We start from the raw sequence: 19269 nt of genomic DNA, 5'->3' as shown, positions 1-19269 counted from the left end.
GAAGGCGCTGCTTTCCTGCGCCCAGAGGGCTGATTCCAGGAACAGGAGCAAGTGTCAGACTAGAGATGTGATGTGAAATACAAGTTACATGTGGCCAATGCAGGTGAGTTCAACCCAAAGCTGACTGGAAACACATCATAAAACCCTTCAGAGGGCTTGAAGTCTGCTTTCCCTTGGAGCTCGCATGGCTGCGTGAGCTGGGGGACAGTGCTGGACTTCATCCTTTCAAGGCATTTCTCACCAGCGTGAGGCTGCCCTGTAAACCTTTGCTTCCAGATCATCAGCTCTGGGGTCCCAAACTCCACCACCCCCAAGCCAGGACAGCTCACCCCATAGGCAGCCATACCACAAGCCATTCCCCAGGCGCCACGGCTGTGTGCGACTAGCAAAGCTGACCCAGACAGCAGCCGTTCTTGTCCCGCTCAGACATGCGGCCACGGAATCTCCATGCCCTGCATGCCACCACCCAGGGAGAGATCCCTGGCCAGCAATGACCTTCGGAGATGGCAGAACCCACCTCCTCCGAAGGCACAAATGCTTCTGAAGCCAAACCTGAATTTTAAGCAAAGAGCTGACCATGTACGAATGGCTGCTTCAGAACCGCCTCAAGCCTCCACCGCTTTAAGGATCAACACACAAAGCCAAGGTGGTGTTGGCATCTAGGACTTGGAAGATCCTTCTCTACAGTGTTCCTTAGTTCTGTGCCACATCCTTACATCTGGACAACGCGATACACGTGGACAGGAATTCCTATGGATGGAAAGGCTAAGAAATGAGGCTGCTTTGGTAATTTTTACCAAATCACTTCAAGTAGGGCCTGCAATAACCAACACTCCGTTTTAGAAAGATTATCTCTACATCACTGATGGAGTCATGACTTTAACAGCAATCAGGCTTAGTTTCAGACTCACAACGAACATTGTTTCCTGGACTCACACCCTTCAACCCTCTCCCGTGCAAGGAAGTTCATATACTACTGGAAATCTGTGATACCAAAAAGCAGAGATACGCAGTGGCAGCAAAGGGCTGCTTTCTCGACTACTTTGTTACAGAACCGACACAGCTGCAAGAATAGGGACTGCATCTTCCAGGGACTGCATGGGCACGCTTCGCACATTTTGCCCAGTGCGTGCCTTGCATTCAACAAGAACTACAGTGCACTCCTACAAGTCAAAACATTTTGCTTGAGGACACTTTAAGTCAAGCCCTCCTGAGCCAGAAAACACGCCACGTGCTGGCAGCCCACCAGAGAAGAGCAGCATCTCATCTGCTCTCAGATGAGGACACTGTCAGTTTGGCCTCTTCTGCCCATTCTGTGCTTGTTTGCAGAGCGAGGAGCCTGTGGACCAGAGCTGCTGTTTTCAGAGGGATGGGTATGAAATCCAGTTGGGCAGCATACGCAGAGTAGATAGTGCTGAAGCTGTCAGCAATTTCCATCAGGAATTATGGGGAATACACAGAAAGAGCTAGATCGTGCATCACGGGATTGCAAAAGTTTGACTGCTTTTATCATCAGCTACTGGAACACCTGGCACCAGGACCTCCTATTCCCATGTTGTCCAAATTGGGGTTCTAATGACCATTCTCATGCCCCAAATACAACCATATTGAACTGGCATTCAGCTGGAACACTAATTCAGACATGGCTTCAAAATTTCCTTCAGTCCAGGCACAAAACACAGGAGCAAAACCACCTGAGAAACCATACACTAGCTTCCAGTTTAAATTTCTTCAGTGAACAATGGCATGAAAAGAAAATGTCATTTGATAAAAATAACCTTTCACAAATGTCCCATGGTAAAACACACGGAAAACTAGGTTCTGTCTATTAAAAGATACCACACCAATTTAGCACTAGCTCCCAGAATTACATTCTTGCTAGAAGAGTTGTTACAAGAGAAGAGCCAACACAGTGCAAGTCCTTAATACAGATAAAACCTTAAAAAAATGCTTCAACATCAACATTTCAGGGAGTAATTTAAGTACTACAATGTGAAGCAAGTCTTATCTGCTCTGCTGGATATAACAAAAAATAATCCAAGAATAATCCAAGTCATACATTTAAGAAGCAAGTAATGCAATCTTTGCTTCTTGTTGTGCAATAAATGAGACTGAACAATACCCGGGAGAAGAAATGCATCAAGAAGATGGTTACGTTCAGGTTTAAAAACATAGTCCGGGGCACAGAGTCCAGCATATTGTTAAAACATGCAGGCTACTGGCATTGCTTCTGGGTTGCAAGAAGGTAATACAGAACGTCATTAGGACAGAGCAAGGGTTATACTGCAGGTGGGCTCACCATCACACACTGACCGGGGCTCTGCGGCACCCCCAGCTCAGCTACACACACACACACACACACACACACACACAGAGAGCCTTTTCTCCATGGTGTCAGCTCCCTGCAAAATGCTTCTCTCCAAAGCTTGCGGCAGATGTGAGGTGAGCCGAGTACAAAAAGTGATGATGGAGCAGCATGGTGCCCAGCAGACCTGGAAGCAAGGCTTCTTGAAGGGTCATCAGCACATCAGCTCAAGAGAAGAGGTGGAACAGACCAGCTCAGTCACTACTTGCTTGAGGGCTATTTGTTACAGCAATAGAAAAGACGTACAAATACGTCTGTCCACAAGCTAAGCCTGGAGAAGCTTTGCCACACAAAAGACTGCCTGACAGGCAAAGACCTCATTCAGGAGACAAGCGTGCCCAGCACACTGCCCAGCTGCTGCATGTCGTGACCCACACGACACATTGCTGCTGTACATAAAGGATATGCAGCACATTAATAAAAACTCATGAAATTAAAAAAAAAAAAAGATTACACCACATGTATATAAAAGGACTTGAGGAATCCACCTTTAAAGAGGAATCTTAAAGAACTTGAGGAATCTCCCCTGTAAGAAAGGCATGTAAACAAAGACGTCACTAGATGTAGTGTTTTAACCCTGATAGAGACCGTCATCCAAACAAGAGTGGGGATCGTTTCACTAAGAGACGTGTGGTAGCCAGACCCACCGGGGAAGGTGAGAAGCATGCCGAGGGGAGGAACGTAGCAGCGTTCTGGAGAATGTGAAAACTGCTTTGCAGTATTTTGGTACAGCCCCTCCAACCCGCACGAAAAGGCTTGTTCAAAGCATGCTCAGAGAAGGCAGAGAAGACAAGACGACACTTGGCTTATCTAAACATTACTCCTATAAATAACGGATGCTATATTCACACCACTACAATTAAGCATCTGAGCACATTAGGAAACACCACTTCTCAGGAGTTTGAACAGGGGTCCTAACAGCATCACTGCCATTCCGGTGCACGAAGACAGCTCTCCTACGGCACTGCAACCATCTCCCGCCTAGCACTTTCACAGGTACGAGCTGGCAGGCAGCTGCTGCTTAGTGATTTCTTCTGTTGCTTAGTATAGTGTTTCAGAAGAGAGAAAGCAATTAAAGAGGACAGGGCAGAGGTCGCCTTAGGTATGGACAGAGTAAAACTCTTCGTAGACGTGGCAACAAAAAAATGCAGGTTACATTTCATTAAAAAAAAAATCGGCTGTTGGAATGCAAAAGTGAAATCTGTTACACAGACACACATACGCATGGACACACAGGTACCTTTCTGTCCATCCACTAATGCTAGTCCCTCCTATACTGGCTGAGTATATACCTGAGAAACAACATTAGTGTTGAAATATTGCCCTTTAGAAAGCTTGAAAAAAATGGAGGGGAGCAGGGAGAGAGGGTAGAGAGAGAGCATAAAGAAGTGGCAGTCTCTCCTTTCCAGTTTCCTTCACACCCTCCACAGCTCAGAACAAGGCCATACACCAGCGTGGACACAGCCTGCTCGGAACAAGACCAAAGGAATATCAGTTCACAGCTCTACAAAGCACACTAGTGTCAGTACAACCGGGTTTCAGATTTCAAACCTTGAATCTGAAGAAAGTTGTTGCATTTTCTATGAAGAGACTCCTGTACAAGTGCTATGGGACAGCTGCATTCATGTTCAACAACGACTCCAGCTAGACTACTTGCATCAGTGCTGGCTGCCTGTGGCTATTTGGTTTGATGGCAGAATCAAAAGGCGCTTTAACAACTTGCAGTTATCTTCTCCTCAAAACATACATTAGGCACATGAACAAAAAAACAAGAGCTCAGAATAAATTAGCTTCTCAGCAGAAGAAAAGACACCTGGATTGCAGCATTTCACTGAGGTTCCAGAGAAGGCCGTACAGACACCTGCATGCTGGAAGGTAATTTTTTCAGCGGCTTGTCAGCAGATTGCTTGCCACTGCAAGGAGGAGACTGGACTCCGGGATCTAGCTGGGAAGACTTGGACTTGCGACTGGATAGCAGAGAATGTTTGTTAGGTGTGGCATCTTTAGGGACAAGTTTTTCTTTTGCAGTAACGTTGGCATTGGTTTGAGAGGCTGGTGGGACAACACCTTTCTCCGATTTGTCTTCCACCACGTTTTTACTGCCCGACTTGGAACTGCCACTCCCTGCCTTTTTTGAGAGCATCGTTGTCTTTCCCAGGTCTGCTGACCTCCGCGTCTCCTTCTGCCTTAAGGCTGATTTAAAGAAAGACAATCCTTTCTCTTCTGACTTGCTGTCCCTCTTCAAACCAGAACGCACACCAACATTTGGAGACCGCAGGTTGGCCATAGACGAACTCCGCACATGCTTGCTGTCTACTGCCCTGCTGTCACTCCTAGAGTGGCTTATTCGCGGGGAGCTCGTTCTTGAACTGCTGGTAACACTTGTTTTATCTGACCCCAGACTTATCTTAGAGCCCTCTCTGCTGAGGCTTCGGTCTGAAGTCCGGCTCTTCCCAGCAGAAGAGCCCTTAGTCAATGAGCCTGATGGGGTTTTCTTGGCAGCGGTGGAGGATGGAGAAGAACCTGACTTTTGCTTCTGTTGAGCCGACGGGACAGCCACCTCAAGGGGCTTCGTGCTATGGTCCTTCCTAGCCTGAGTGGGAGCAGGAGACCCGTGTCGCCCACTGGCCCTAGATGAGTCCGTCTTACTCCTAGACCGGGAAACTTTCTGGGAACTCCTTAGTGGAGGAGAAGAGCGAGAGACTTTGTTCTCTTGGGTAGATAAGACTGTCCTTCCCTTACTCAAACATTTGTCTGGCTCAGAAACTCCCTTGGAGCTGTGAACCTTCTTAGGAGTGCCATCTGCCTTCTCTGCAGCCAGCCCTGCCCCACTGGGGGCTTTCACCTCCTTGACAGGAGAGCTATCCACAGAATCACTCTGATCAACAAAGGCGATCTGATTGTTGTTATCAAAAGGGTCCAAAGCAGGGTGATTCCTGTCTGGCTGCACAGAGCTTTTACCATACCCATCTGAAAGATCTGAGCTAGATGTCCTCACAACAGACTCTTCCCTGAATGCCCCTTCCATGACAGCCAAGGGGGCTCTGCGAGCCGTCCTGTGCTCTCGCCGACTGCCATCACAGGGCTCCAAGTAGCTGCTAGAGAGATTCCTCAGGCTGCCGAAGCAAGAGGTGGAGACTTTATCATCAGCAGCCTCCCCGATCTTCTCCAGGGTGGAAGCAGAGGTATGTACAGGGGAATCTCCAGAGAAGCGAGATGGAGAGTTGGAGCGCAACTGCAGTTTTGCAGAGAGCGACCATGAGGGCCTGACACCATTTTCACTCACTGCCAGTGGGCTGGTGACAGAAGATCTAGATGACAAGCTCTGACGCTGGACACTCCTTACAAAGGGCCGAGTTGAAAATCCTCCTGCAGAGAAAGCAAGCAACATCCTCAGTATAAAAGTCAAGCCTGTAATCAGGTGTGTCCAACCCATCCACAGATGCTATTTCCCCAGAAGAGTTGGACAGCCCACCTACACCACACGGTATGCCTATCTCCTCATGCCTGCTGCAGGCATAGCTTCTTGCATAAAAGCCAAATAAGGAATTCAACAACCGTTATTTGCTAATGGTCACCCAGAAGTAATTCTCTGAAGCTTATAACTGACAATCCAGATTTTCCTCTCATCCCTGAGCAGCAGGAGACCAAACATAGGTTTTGCACCTTGGAAGTCCTTGAAACTAGCAATGAGTTCGCCAACTATGATTGTGCTTCCAGAAACACATTTTTCCGTATCAAAGACTATTTTCCCATACCATCCTGTAAAAGGCAAAGTAGGATTCCTACCTCTTTATCTAAAGTAGTGCACTTGTATTTACAAACACAAAGTACAATAAGCATTTTAGAAATGTGACTACCACGGCTAGATCTGACAGTTACCACAACGCTGCTGCAGCGACATCTCTCTACCTAACTCAAAATGCTCAGGCTGACCCCTGAAGCTCCACATTTTCAAGTATTATAAGGTAGTAGGTGGAAGACCTAGGCAAAGCCAGGAACTGAACTGTTATTTGTGCACACAAGTGAATTTGTGTATCTTCACACCTCCCTGGGAGCAGTCTACAGCACAGCAACAGGCAATTAGTACCTATGCTAAGCTGTAGCAATATGTCAGCCTCCCTGCAAATGTGCTGTAGTGAAACCCAGAAAAAACACAAGCACAAAAAGTTCTTGATTGAGAGGTTTCGTTCATGGCATTTCCTTTCTTTGAAAGACTCCTTAAGGTTCCTGCCCTGCTCTTCTCCATCCTTTCATATCAGAGAAGAGCTCACCTGTGCCAGAACCCATCTGGTCCGACCAACACAGTGCCTGCCTCCCCCAGCTGCTAGAGTAACTGTCCTTTGTAACTACATATTTTGCAGCTATTTTAGTAGGGATCTTGTGACAGAAAGACCAGTGGCCCAGTATCCCACACACACGGCAGTGCTGATACATACCATCATCTTCACTCCTTTCCCCAGTCAGCTCTACCGATTCTGAGAGCGAAGCTAGAGACGTGCGCCGCGATGATGCTGCCGAAGCAATGCTGGGCTGTTTGCTACCAGGAAGACGGCTGACCCAGTGCTCACAGAGAGAGGAGCTTGTGGACCCTGCAAGGGATCAGGCACAGATATCATGTCAGTAGCATGCAGCTGTAGAACACGTGAAACCCTGGAAGGCCACAGAGGGTCAGATATGTACTGCACTGGCTTTGACAGACACCTGGAGTGTGGAGCTGTCCCACACAGCCACAGCATCCAGATACTGCTGAGAGAGTAAGTCTGAAGTAGTTATCACAGAATGGTTTAGGTTGGAAGGGACCTTAAAGATCATCTAGTTCCAACCCCCCTGCCATGGTCATAAGTGAAAAACTTGTCCCGTTATGCTGTGAATCAAAAGAATCAGTGCCATATGCAGGTAGAGGGCAGTCCTTGAGCTGCCACAAAAACACAGTGCAAATCCTTTCCTTTCCAAAGGCAAGTTACCAAGCCTGCATTGGCCCCCAGCTCACCCCAGATGCAACCAACACATTCAGCTGCTGGCTGCCTACCTGAGATCAACAGCACTGCTGGAGGGAATGAGCTAGTCACATTTTTATGCCATGGTTTTGATGAGTGCAGCTCTAAGCAGAATTACCCAAGGGGATGGAGGGGGTTTCCCCCATCTCCACAGCCACAACTAACCTCAACAGAAGAGGTGGGAGTTTCCCACGGCCTCTGATGCACAGGAGCACACTGAGACAAACCTCACTGAGTTCTGGGACAGAGAGTAGGGGCTTAAGCAGAGCTGGGCAGAAAATTCTTCAGGAGGACAAACTATCCATGAAAGACAAACTACAACCACTCCCTGACAATGCCAGTGGGGCTTACCTGCCACAGAGCTGTTAGCAGACCACGATGGGATTGCTGTGCGTCTCTGATAGAAAAGAATATAAGCTGTCTGCTTGCAGACTTCATTTTCAGGAAGTTGCTGAACATCACTGTCATCAAAGCAGTACCACTGGCCATCAACTGAGTTTTTGCAATATGCTGAGAGAAAATACATTACTATTAGACTTTTCTCACTCCTACTACTCTCAGGTTTGCTGTAGGATAACTTAAACATGACCTTATCTGCTATGATGGACTCAGAGAAGAATGAAAGGAACAGATTTATTCAAGCAACACATCCTCTTCCATCTGACTGGCAAAATGGGGGCCTAAGGCCACCAGAATACAATAAACAGCTCACATTTCAGGATTTTCTTTGTCCAACAATGCTGCTCAGAACAGAAAACCACTCGGGGTGGCTCCATTCACTTCACATTCTGTTACTTGTGGCAGTCTGCCTCCACCAGTGAATCTCCTTCTGACTGAGGCCACCCAGGACAACACAGCCCAGAGACAAGAGGGCAAAACCCAGAGGGCAAACCGGACACATGCATTTTCAGGGCTGCTGTGTGAAGTCATACAGATCCTAAGAACCACCAAGCAACTCTGTCTATCTCTGTCTGCTCTGGAACAAACAAAGAGGAGTTCATACACTGGCTGTGCACATAGGCAATGTGCAAATACTTTACATGTATAACAGCCTTTTGCAACTACAGAAGTTCTGCATGGAGTGGCCAGAAGCATTTTTGAAACATGAAAGGCCAGTCACATTACTCTGAAAAGTAACGTACAAAAAAAAATAGCAGAGAAAGAAACGTACAGTAAGGCATTTGGGGTTAACAGATATCGTTGCATTCCTCAAAGTCATAAAAGTTACCCCTCTGGTTATTACATAGCCAGCCTTTGTTAGCTGGGTTAGGTCCTTTTGTCAAGAAAGATGAAGTTGTTATGGGCACTCAATAAAAAAATATAACTGTTTTCTTTCTGAAAGGATCCAACATACATAATATTGCAGGATACTTGCCTGTATAGTGTCCCCCTTGCATGGTGCCATGATGATTGCAGACAGCATACAGGTCATAGATATAGTCCTCAGGATCCCTTCCTAGACCATAAGGTCTCCTCCAGGGTGACCAGTGAGATGGCAGACTCCAGCTGCTCTGACTGCGTTTAACAACATGAGGAGTCATGTCCAAGCCACTCAGGGGGAATTTAACCATGTTTTGAAGTTTCATCCTTCGGTCTCCTTCCTGTGTAAACAGAGAATAGCATGAGCTGCAGCAGCAGCGAGGTCACCGTGCTTGGGGAAAATGAAAACCCAGGAGAGGAATGCATAGAGCAGAACAGCTGCTCCCGAAGAGGTGGTCTAGTCAGGTCACTCCCTGGCTGAGCAGCAGTCCTCCAGCATCACTGCAGACATCCTTACCTGTCTAAACCTTTTGAGATGTATGATGAGAACATCAGGTAAGGTCCAGAGGCTCAGTGTGATGCTACCCTGCTGCAGCTGCTTGCAGTGTGGGCATCGCCATGCATCATCTGGGGCAAGCTACAAAGAAGAGGCATGAGTGGGTATTAGTTTTCAAATTCCAAGGCAGCTTTCACTACGCCACCATTCCTGTGCTGCCAAAGGCCCAGGGCAGACACTGACCCCTGCACCCCATCTACCTCCAGCATTTATCAAGCTCATTGGAAACGCAGGGTTCCAATGAGGCTTTTCAAAATAGCGCCAAGCAAACAGACACATGTGCCTCACACAGGAGGCAGTTCCCACTGCAAGACAGAAATCAGCTAGTGCTGCTGCATAGAGAAGCTATTTCCACCTTATAAACCCCAATCCCTTTGAAGTGGGGGAGAAGAAAAAATAAAGGCAAAAAGCAGGCAGCCTTGGCAGCCCAAGTAAGAGTATTCTCACAAGAAAGTGAGCACAAAGAAAGAATCAGAATGGAAAGAAGACAAGCATACTTCAAGTTTTATCTCTGACACCTCACTGCCCTCTGGAAACCTTCTTCCTCCCTATATCCCAATGGCACAGACTTACAAACTGCAGAGATTTTCATTTTCCTCCAAGGAGAAAGTGTCTTTTCAAAGACACAAACACAACACGTGCTTCTTTCCACAGCCCAGCGCTCAGAAAACTCAGAAGCCAGGGAGCTTTAAGCTGTCAAACAACTTTTCCCTCACCTCTGAAAGAAGCGACAAGAGAGGCTCCAAAATTATTTAAGCTCAGTCATGGCTCCACAGTCCACCTCTAGAACCACCCCTTTGTTCAGCAGATTAGAGACCTCTGGCAAAGAAATGCAGATTGCTTACGTGTTCCAGGCAAGGGCCAGATGAGACCTATCTCTAGTCTGCCCTGTGGCACACATCTCTTCTGCCACTTCAACCTCCTCACAACCCAAGATGAGCTAGAGAAGAAGAGCCACCATGCTTCTGGAAAACAGAGCTCAACAGTCACTGTGCTGCTGTTTGGGGGGGTCCCACTCAGTGGGGGCTGCCTTGAGCCCACCTCAGCACTGGCCAGGCTTGGAAACACAAAACTGCTCCAAAACAGAGCAGTAAGTTCCCATGAAGCAGCCACATTGTTCTAACCCTTTATAATGTACGGCAGAAAAAGACATTGCTATTTCACAGGGAGGAAACTGCAGAACAGAGGATATCATATCAACATTGAGGGGGCAAAAAACCCGAAGGCAGTACCTCCCACAGCTTTCTTCTCACTGCAGAGAAACTCTGTTAGCAGGACTGATAACTAGTGTTGCGCTACAAATTTATTCTCCTGCCTCAACAAATCAGTGTCTGCAGAAGACAGCTACTCTGCTGACTATAGGAGTTCAGGGAGCACATGGACCAGCCAGATCTTCCCAGTCCCACTGCTATACAGTCTTCTCCCTACCTGTTCCTCTTTGGTGTACAGTTGGAAACACTGAGATAAAGTGCAGGTCTGAGGTTGATGATGAAGCTCTCTCTGCTGGCGGACGCTTTCGGAGTCTGGAATATACTCCTCTTCCGTATTCACAAACAAGCTGCATCAGGGAGATAACACATTTACCAGCACATCCACCCGCTCCCCACACTGCCGCGGAGCCATTCTGAAGGTGCAATCAGCAGCTCTTTCCTGGATTTGTCCCATTAGATGTGAGCAAGAGCTGACTGGCAAGAGATCCTGCCAGGGCAACACAACTGAACAGAGGTAAACAGCTTCAGTGGGCACCCACTCCAGTTTATCTCCGAGAGAAAAAGCTGCTCACTGCCCACAAACTTTCTCACACAAATATGATTTGTGGGGGAAGGAGCCACAGGCAAAATGCCGGCTCCATAATGCAAAACCCAGGCTACAGAGAAAAGGACTCCAACTCAGAGCAAGTCTAGGGCACCCAGTCCCAGTCTGTCCCTGTGGACAGGGGCCAGGGCATGGGGTGGAGTTTCTGAGGGGTCTCATGTTTGCTGAATGGTGCACGATTCCCACAAGCAAGTCACAAGCATCACTCTTGCAGTGAATACACTTTAAGGCTTTCTACTTCATACTTACTAATCTTTAGTTTCTTTGTCCCATTCTACCACTAATTTCACATGAGCAGTTCCCCCCTGTCCACATGACTTCAATGCCCTGGAGAGAGGAGCAGACAGAAATTAGACCACCTTTCAATCTGATGCCTATGTTATCTTTTACATGCATATAAGTTGTCTCCACTAGCCCTTCATCCTTCCTCCACTCCCACACAGCTCAAGTTTGCAAAGGAGTAAAAGGAATCCATACAGCAAAGAACATGGCAAGGATGGCAAAATGCATTTACCTAAGTACATTAGTTCTGTAAATAAACATACACTTATTTACAGAACAGGCATCTACAAAAATTTCTAAAGAATAAGTCACTAAAAAAAAATATTTAAAAATGGGGGGGAGTAATACTTTAATTCTGTTCTCCATTCCCAAGAAGGACAGACTCCAGATGACTTGACACACAACTGAACAATCCTCACGCACCTTCTTGAGGACACTCAGTCATTTCCCTGCTCCTCGGGCCCGTGAAGTCCATTCCACACATCCACACCAAGACTGTCCCTTTCTGCACAGCTACACACTGAGTTCCCAGCTGACAAACCTCTCATCGCTCGTGGGAACGAGGACCAACTCACCTTTCCACTGTTGGATGGCAGAGGGGTCGCTCCTCCTGAGGTAGCAAGTACGTTATGCCCACAACACTGACCACTCGCAAGCTGAACGGGCAAACCTGCAACAAAGAGAGCAGAAGACATCTCAGTTGCTCAAACCCAACTTACCTATGTGCAAACCTGCTCTCAGCACCGGCTGACATGTATATTAACCTAGAATGTATGTTTTACACGAGAACACAAACACACAAAGTCTCAAATATGCCTATGCCAAGCAGCTAACAGAAGGCTGAGGTACAGCAACCAAGGCTTTGAACTCAACAACTCCTCTACGGTGAGGAGAGAAGACATCCCACTTTGCCCCTCTACTCTCAGAGGGAGTTCTCATCAGAAACACGCAGACACCAAGCAAACATTTCAGCTTTTCTTTTAGGCCCACACAACCAACCAGTGGATTCCCAGTGCAGACAGCGGCACTAACCTGTCAAGTACTTCTTGGGGGTAAGGGAGTGAAGCACGCAATTTCTGCACCTGATTAGTCTAATCTTACCTGTACCTTTCAGCCAATAGACAAAAGCACCCAAGAAGGGGAATACCAGACTTGGACATTATTGCACAAAGAAATATTGAGAAGCCATCAGTTCAGCACATGCAGCACGTTTATTAGGAGCCTCAGTTCACCTCACACAGAGCTGGAAGTCTCAAAACAGATGAGCCATTTGCCTCACCTGCATGCAGGCTGCAGGCCGCAGGAAATACTGCATCTTCTCCAAAATTTCCTTCTGCAGGATATCCCAAGCAATTGTTTTTTCCAAATGCAACACAAAGGGCAAGCCAAACCTACAGGAAAGAGCAGCATTTGAAGGAACAATTAAAAGGTTATTCTGTTCAGCAATCAGATCCCCAAACTCTTGATGGCGCCACTCTCCTCCTCACTCAGCACCTACGGAGCTCAGCACACTTTGGATGCAACTCCCCAGAAACAAGGCATTTAAAAACTTGTTTCCAGAGGAGAGGTGCTTCACTTTGAGGAAATGCTGTTATGGCTGCCCATGCAGAGGGCACTTTTTAACAGGCTGCAGCCTTGCTCTGTGCTCAAGTGGCTTCCTTCAGACTGCAGAGCTTTGCAACCGTCACCTGCCTGGGACAGCTTTTTGTGAAACAAACTTCAGTGGCTGAGATAGTTCTCAGTCCGTGGCTGGCACGAATACCTTTTTGCCACAGTTGTTTTCCACTTCTCCCCACCCCGTTTGCACTCCAATTAAAAGTTTCCACACAACAGAGCATCTGGTCAGACGTGCTTGCTGCTCTCTGAAACCAGGTAGCTCTATAGAGAGGTGGTACGTCCTTCCAACTGGTCTGCATTCACCACTTTCCAGCAGTGCTGGACTATCTCAAGTTCACCAAATTTAAGAATACTTTGCCGCATTCGTTAATGTTTTTTGAACAACATGTTCTTTAGCACCTAATGCAAGCTAGGAACACGTTAAGCCTGAAGAAGGGAAGACCGAGAGGGGATCTCATCAATGCTTATAGATATCTACAGGGCGGGTGTCAAGAGGATGGGGCCAGGCTCTTCTCGGTGATGCCCAGCGACAGGACAAGGGGCAACGGGCACAAACTGGAACACTTTACTTTGGGGTGACAGAGCACTGGAATGGGCTGCCCAGAGAGGTTATGGAGTCTCTGCCTCTGGAAATACTCAAAGCCCGCCTGGATACATTCCTGTCCAACCTGCTGTAGGTGACCCTACTTTGGCAGGGGGGTTGGACTAGACGATCTCCAGAGGTCCCTTCCAACTCCTACCACTCTGTGATTCCGTGAAGGCAAGCTGGCGCTCCTTCACCTTGTGTTTTCACTACATGATGAGTAAAACCCAGGTCAATTAAGGAAGTAGCCAGAAGAGTAACTCTAACTGTGAAGCTGCCAGTCACCTTTTGCTCTGCTGTCCAGTGCACGCCCTGTTACACACCAGCAAGACAATCTTGTCGTTTGCTGCCGGTTTAGTAGAGGACTGTTCCAGTTTTCCAGACTTCACTGTTCCTTGAGAGTAAGATATTGTTCGGGAGTGCTCAGTGCCACATTTCAAGTTATTCAGGTTATTGTTCACATGTATTCCTGAAAAATTAGGACAAAGGAAATATTTTATGTCATTTTCCTTCAGTGCCCTGAAGAAACCTTTCTTCAGCTGCAGAGGAGCAGGTCAATATGGAATCAAGACCATTTTTATTACTTGCATGAAGGCTTCAAAGAGCAATTACTTTTCATAGTGACTATTTCTTTACAGAAAGAAATTATATGCAAGTGCTCACCTAACCGATTTTTCACAGTAATTTCTATAAGCACTCAGCTTTGTCTGCCCACAAGAAAAGCTAAAGTGACAGAAACCCTACTTGTTACTTCCAATAATAAAATTTGCTTTGGTTACGCTCAGTCTACCCAGGATGCAATTGTTCCCTTTCACTGAGAAGGAGACACAGAGAAGCTGAGGGTTTTGAGCTTTGAAAGAGAAGGTATTTATTCATTCCTGAGACTGTTTACTCATCACTGGCAATCTGATTTTAAATAACACAATTTCAGTGGCTTCATCTGGTCCCTAGCAGGTCTTTAAATGAAGCCTGACAACAGATTTCACATTAAGCCAGCCTGGCCTGCAGAATCAGCCTCGGGAAGAGGAAGAAAGGAATGTACATTGCTTCTTGATGACCTCCCGGCTGACAACACCATTAAGTTCGCTGGAATGAGCCCGGACAAAGTCAGAGTTGAAATCAATACACCAAAACATAAACTACTTGTGGGACTTTTATTCTCAAGTATACGATTTTCCAAAACAAGCCTCCATCACCTAGTCACCCGAGGTAGGCATTAAGCAGAGTTATTGACTTACCTCTCTGACTAAGGATACCCTCGGGCCTAAATATCTCTGGGGTCTCAAAGGCAAATATACAGTCGCTTTCATGAATGGTGTCCAAGTCATCAGTATCGCAGAAGGAACGATGAAACCCATCATAGTACATCTCCGTCAGCACGATCTAGAGTCAGCAGAAGCAAACCAGAACCCATTAAACCACCCGTGCCTGATCCAGCTAAGCCGCCCCGCCTCTCAACTTGGGTTTTCCTGATACAGGACGGCGTTCCTCAAAGCATCCTGGCATCAGCCAGGAGTGAGGAACAGGGAAAAGGATTGCCATGAAAGAAGCTGGGGTAAAGGCAGCACATGGAGAGGTTTTTGTGGGATCCGACAACTTTCCTGAAGTTCTGCCTACAGAGGAATTCCCCATAGGTGCCTGATGGTTCCCTCACTGCCAGCACACATTAATCGCCACGTGATCAGGCAGAAGATCTGCACACTCCACTGAGGGCTATCCCAACATCATTAGGTTTCAAAAAGCCAATGCACAGGTAAAAAACATAACCCAGATTACCACTACCCTGCTTCCCCCGTTCAATCATGGGCAGCAAATTTCAATTCCCATATATCTAACACGGGATCAAAGTCTCCGCGCTCTCTCCCGCTAAAGGCAGGGGACGCAGGTGATGAGACCAGCCCCTTACCTGCTCCGTGGGTATCTTGGTCTCTGATGAGACAGCCTCCCGCAGCCTGGCTACTGTTCCAGAGATGGGCACCGCCACCCCAATCCGCATGCAGTGAGAGCACTTCCCCTGGTACACCACGGTGACATAGAGCGGCCTGCGGAGAGCACGGAAGGCAGTGCTGGGTCTGGGCTGAGCACTTCTTGGCAGTACCTTGAACAGAGTCAGCCCAATGTGGGTGCATCCAGCCTGCCCATAAGCTACAGGGCCCTCACAGCAGTCTGAATCCACCTCACACTGGAATTAACGCTTGGCCGCAGCCAGGCGAGTATGTTTGACTTCCAAAGACTCCTTTCTTACTACATGGACTGGTGTTACTTGCTCCCACAAGCAGAATGACTTCTCAAAAAAGCCCCGCAAAGTTAAAAATAAAACTCTGTGACCAGACAATCATAATTTTCCAACAAAGATCCTGTAATGCAGATTAGGACAGTTCAAGGCAGCACCTTAAAGCACTTGGAGAGCTGCTACTGGAAACAGCTGCTCCAGGTTGCCTCTCAACACTCAACCCTGCTTCCATCAGCAGCCACAAGTACCACCTCAGGAGGAGAAGAGGGGGGCAGCTGGGCTACCAGGGACCCTCCCCTGGAAAGCCCACTCAGCCTCCACTCAGTGGTGGAGCAGGGACTTCCAAATTAAATGTGACAGTCATATTTAATATGTCCTTTCATTACTTTGTTCCATTGCTTCTTGAACCCAGAACAAGTTTACTGCATCCAAAACATCAGGTGAAGGAGTTGCTTATTTATAACACAGGCAGTTTTGCTGTGCACCTCTATCTTTGCGCTGAAGTTTTTATCTGGATTTTTTTCTGCCTAGAGCTTTTTTCCTTTATTGGCAACAGCTGTCTATCAAAAAAAAGCAAAACATTTTGCAGGAAAGCTTTAACTTCACTTTTTGGAGTGATCAGTGAGACTGTTCTAAAGAAAGTTTAAAAAGGTAAAAAAAAAAAATGTGTTTCATCCTTTTCCCCTTTTTAATTTTAAAACACTACAAATCAAGTTAAAAGCAAAATATTTTGGTTACCTGAATCAAAGATATTTTTTTCTCCCAAAAATTAATTCTGTAGGAAGTTAAGGGTGGGGGTGGAGGGCCATTGTGAAACAAGTAAAAGGCTCAATTTTCCAATTTACCTGCAAAGCAAAAAAATTTAAGCCCCATATGGTCCTATCTATCTTTTTTAAAGACTTACCATAGAGATTTTGCTGACATCTGTCTTCCTTCTGTAGCAAATTAAACACCACTATATGCACAGGAAACAGCAAACGTTAAATTCAAGACATTTACATACCGTGTATGAGGCAAAGGAATCGGCAGAGAGATGCAGAGAAAAGGGTCAAAGGTGTTACTCTGCTTCTGGCAATGAGGGCACGTCAGAGAGGACCTAGTACAAATATCAATAATAGCAGAGTTAACCATTCCTGATGAAATTAGGTATAAATCATCAAATCACAAATAACAGCCTTTGCATCTCAACCTGGCTGCCCCTTTCTAGTCTTCCTTCTCCATACAGAGCGGCTCTGCACAGAGGCTGTATAGACAGAGCTGCTGTAAGTGATAGGCTCCTGATTTCTAGATCCTTTTAAAGTAATTAGTCCCAAAGTTCATTACAGGGCATGCCAGGAAAAGGCTTCACTCCACTTCCTGAATTTGGCTCTTAATAAACATCACTGCAAAATTAATAATTCACCAACAGTAGCTCCAACATGGAAGACCTGGAAGGGTTTTCTCTCTGAGGAAAGGGGAAATAATGGGAAAGAGAGGGTGACAGTCAGCACTGCAGATGTACAGATCACTCTTACTCAGAAGGGGAAAACTCCAGACAACACCTCCCTCACATTCAGAATTAACCTGCACCTTACACCGGCTTCGTGTTTTATACCAGGCTTAAGGTTTCTCCTTTGCAAAGAAAGCCTTGGCAAATAATGGGGAGAAAGCCCAGCAATTAAAATTCTTATAGCAGCACAGATACACACCATCGAGGAGCACTGGAATTAGGATATTTTCTTGTATTAGTTCTGAAATTAGAAAGCCTGTTTCCCAGGAAGTATGGGAAATTCATGGGAAAGCCCTGAAGGGATAGTGAAAGATTCAGCTCGGAATTCCCAAGTGCCAGATAAGAGGAACTCTGCAAGACGTCTGGGTTCCCCAACTCCCCAGCAGCCTCCAGGCGCCTCCAGGTCTTGCCACAGGCTCTAGCCTCTGAACAGGCAGGGTAAACAGCAGAGTTGTCCTGAGTCTTTGCTCCACTGAGCACCGACTTGCTTTCAGGATGTGTCAGGGCAGGTGAAGAGGTGGTATATACTGCATATTTTCACAGAATATACCAAATTTGAAGTAGTGGGCATGTCCCTCTCCTCTGGAGCAAGATCTTAGTTCAGATTTCGTTCAGAAGGAATTCAGAAACAGCTGTTAACACAGTGACACCAGTATCAACTGTATCAGGAGCTAGCGTCAGGGTAGAATTATACTGGGGTCACCAATACATGCAATAATGCCTCAAAATTTACAAAATATACCTGTACTGGGCTTGAAAGAGTTCCTGCACAAAAGTACTACTGATTGGAAAGGCTGGTCCCTCGAGCAGCACGTCATCCTCCAACGGTGGCTAAAAGAGAAGAATAAACCCTAGAAGCACACCCAGGCATGGAGGTGCACCACAGATGACTCCAGTATTCCTAGTTGAATTTGTGCCCTCCTTGCCCAAAGCCGCCAGAAAAAGGTCACGAGGTTTTTAAATAACAAGTGCGCTCTGCTCACACCAGTGGTTATGCAGGAATTCGAGATAGCTAGGGCAGCCCAAGGGAAGGCAGGGATCTCCCACCAGATGATGTGTCCGGCAGTCCCTCCCCTGTAATGCCTCTCAGCTCCTACAGAGCAGTATGTGACCATTCACAAATGACTATATTGGGGAACACTTGCCAGGGATCAGTGAAATGGCAAGTTACATTCACAGGGCCAGAAACAAACAGTATTTTAATCCAAGCTTTTGTTCCATACAAACTATCAGAGTTGAGAAGACAACAGGGAGATCTAATTTAAAAAGAAAGACTGCATGCAAAGTTACTGCTACTCCCTCATGCTGTCTCCCATCAAAATCCCTTACCTTGAGTGGAGGCACACCACTGTAATTCACTACATTGTTCAGATCTTCATGGACTCTGTCTAGAAGCCAAAGCAGGAACTCCTGCGCATCGTGCTGGGCATTCCCACGGTACTGCATAGCGTTCTTGGACACAATGTTCTGCAGAGAGACAGAGACAGCGTACAGCGAAAGCACAAGAATTGAGCTTTTCCCTTTACCAAGCCCTCAATCAGACAGGCAGAGTTGGCAGTGCACTCAAAACCAGGGAGCGCCGACAGCTCTGGATGGGGCACTGCTTTCCCATACCAGCTGGGGACAGGCCGGGACATATACCATCGCATGCAGGACCCTATGCACATCCTGAGTTAGAGAATAAGCTGATGCGTTACCGGGCAGAGAAACTGCCACCTGCTCTCAGAACATATCAGAGGGGTTATGGCAGTGGTGATGGAAGAACTGTATCATCACTTAAAGAGAAATGTTTATAGCAAACTTGGGACTCACTAGATGTGATGAACACCAAAACAATCAACCTACAATACTTTCACATAAGTCAAGAGCAAGGCAAGCTCACTTCAATCCACTGACAACAACAGGCAGTATTTCCCATGCTAACACAGAGCAAAAGATATTTTTAATCATATCTATCCATGTACCACAGGGTCTGAAACTGTTCAGTTTCCAAAATCTATGTATTTAACCTGAAGCAAAACAAATATTTAGTCTCCTAATGTGCACTCATGCTGCCTAGCTCATTCCTG

At 46.7% G+C, this 19269-nt stretch overlaps 1 protein-coding gene across 1 annotated transcript; it reads right to left on the bottom strand.

The window, feature by feature from the left end:
* Nucleotides 1-3582: 3582 nt before the first annotated feature.
* USP31 (ubiquitin specific peptidase 31) lies at nucleotides 3583-18661 on the bottom strand. The gene is made up of 15 exons (XM_009894777.1): nucleotides 18530-18661; nucleotides 17943-18031; nucleotides 16715-16807; nucleotides 15385-15520; nucleotides 14717-14861; nucleotides 13764-13947; nucleotides 12558-12669; nucleotides 11854-11948; nucleotides 11246-11323; nucleotides 10610-10739; nucleotides 9143-9262; nucleotides 8741-8966; nucleotides 7717-7875; nucleotides 6805-6957; nucleotides 3583-5734 (listed from the first exon to the last, which is right to left on the bottom strand). Exons 1-15 carry the CDS (start codon nucleotides 18644-18646, stop codon nucleotides 4194-4196), a joined length of 3378 nt encoding a protein of 1125 aa, XP_009893079.1. The 5' UTR covers nucleotides 18647-18661; the 3' UTR covers nucleotides 3583-4193.
* Nucleotides 18662-19269: the final 608 nt, after the last annotated feature.

The sequence above is a fragment of the Charadrius vociferus genome, unplaced genomic scaffold (genome assembly GCF_000708025.1).
Source record: "Charadrius vociferus isolate BGI_N301 unplaced genomic scaffold, ASM70802v2 scaffold600, whole genome shotgun sequence".
Lineage (NCBI taxonomy): Eukaryota > Metazoa > Chordata > Aves > Charadriiformes > Charadriidae > Charadrius > Charadrius vociferus.
This window is presented reverse-complemented; position numbering and strand designations above follow the sequence as displayed.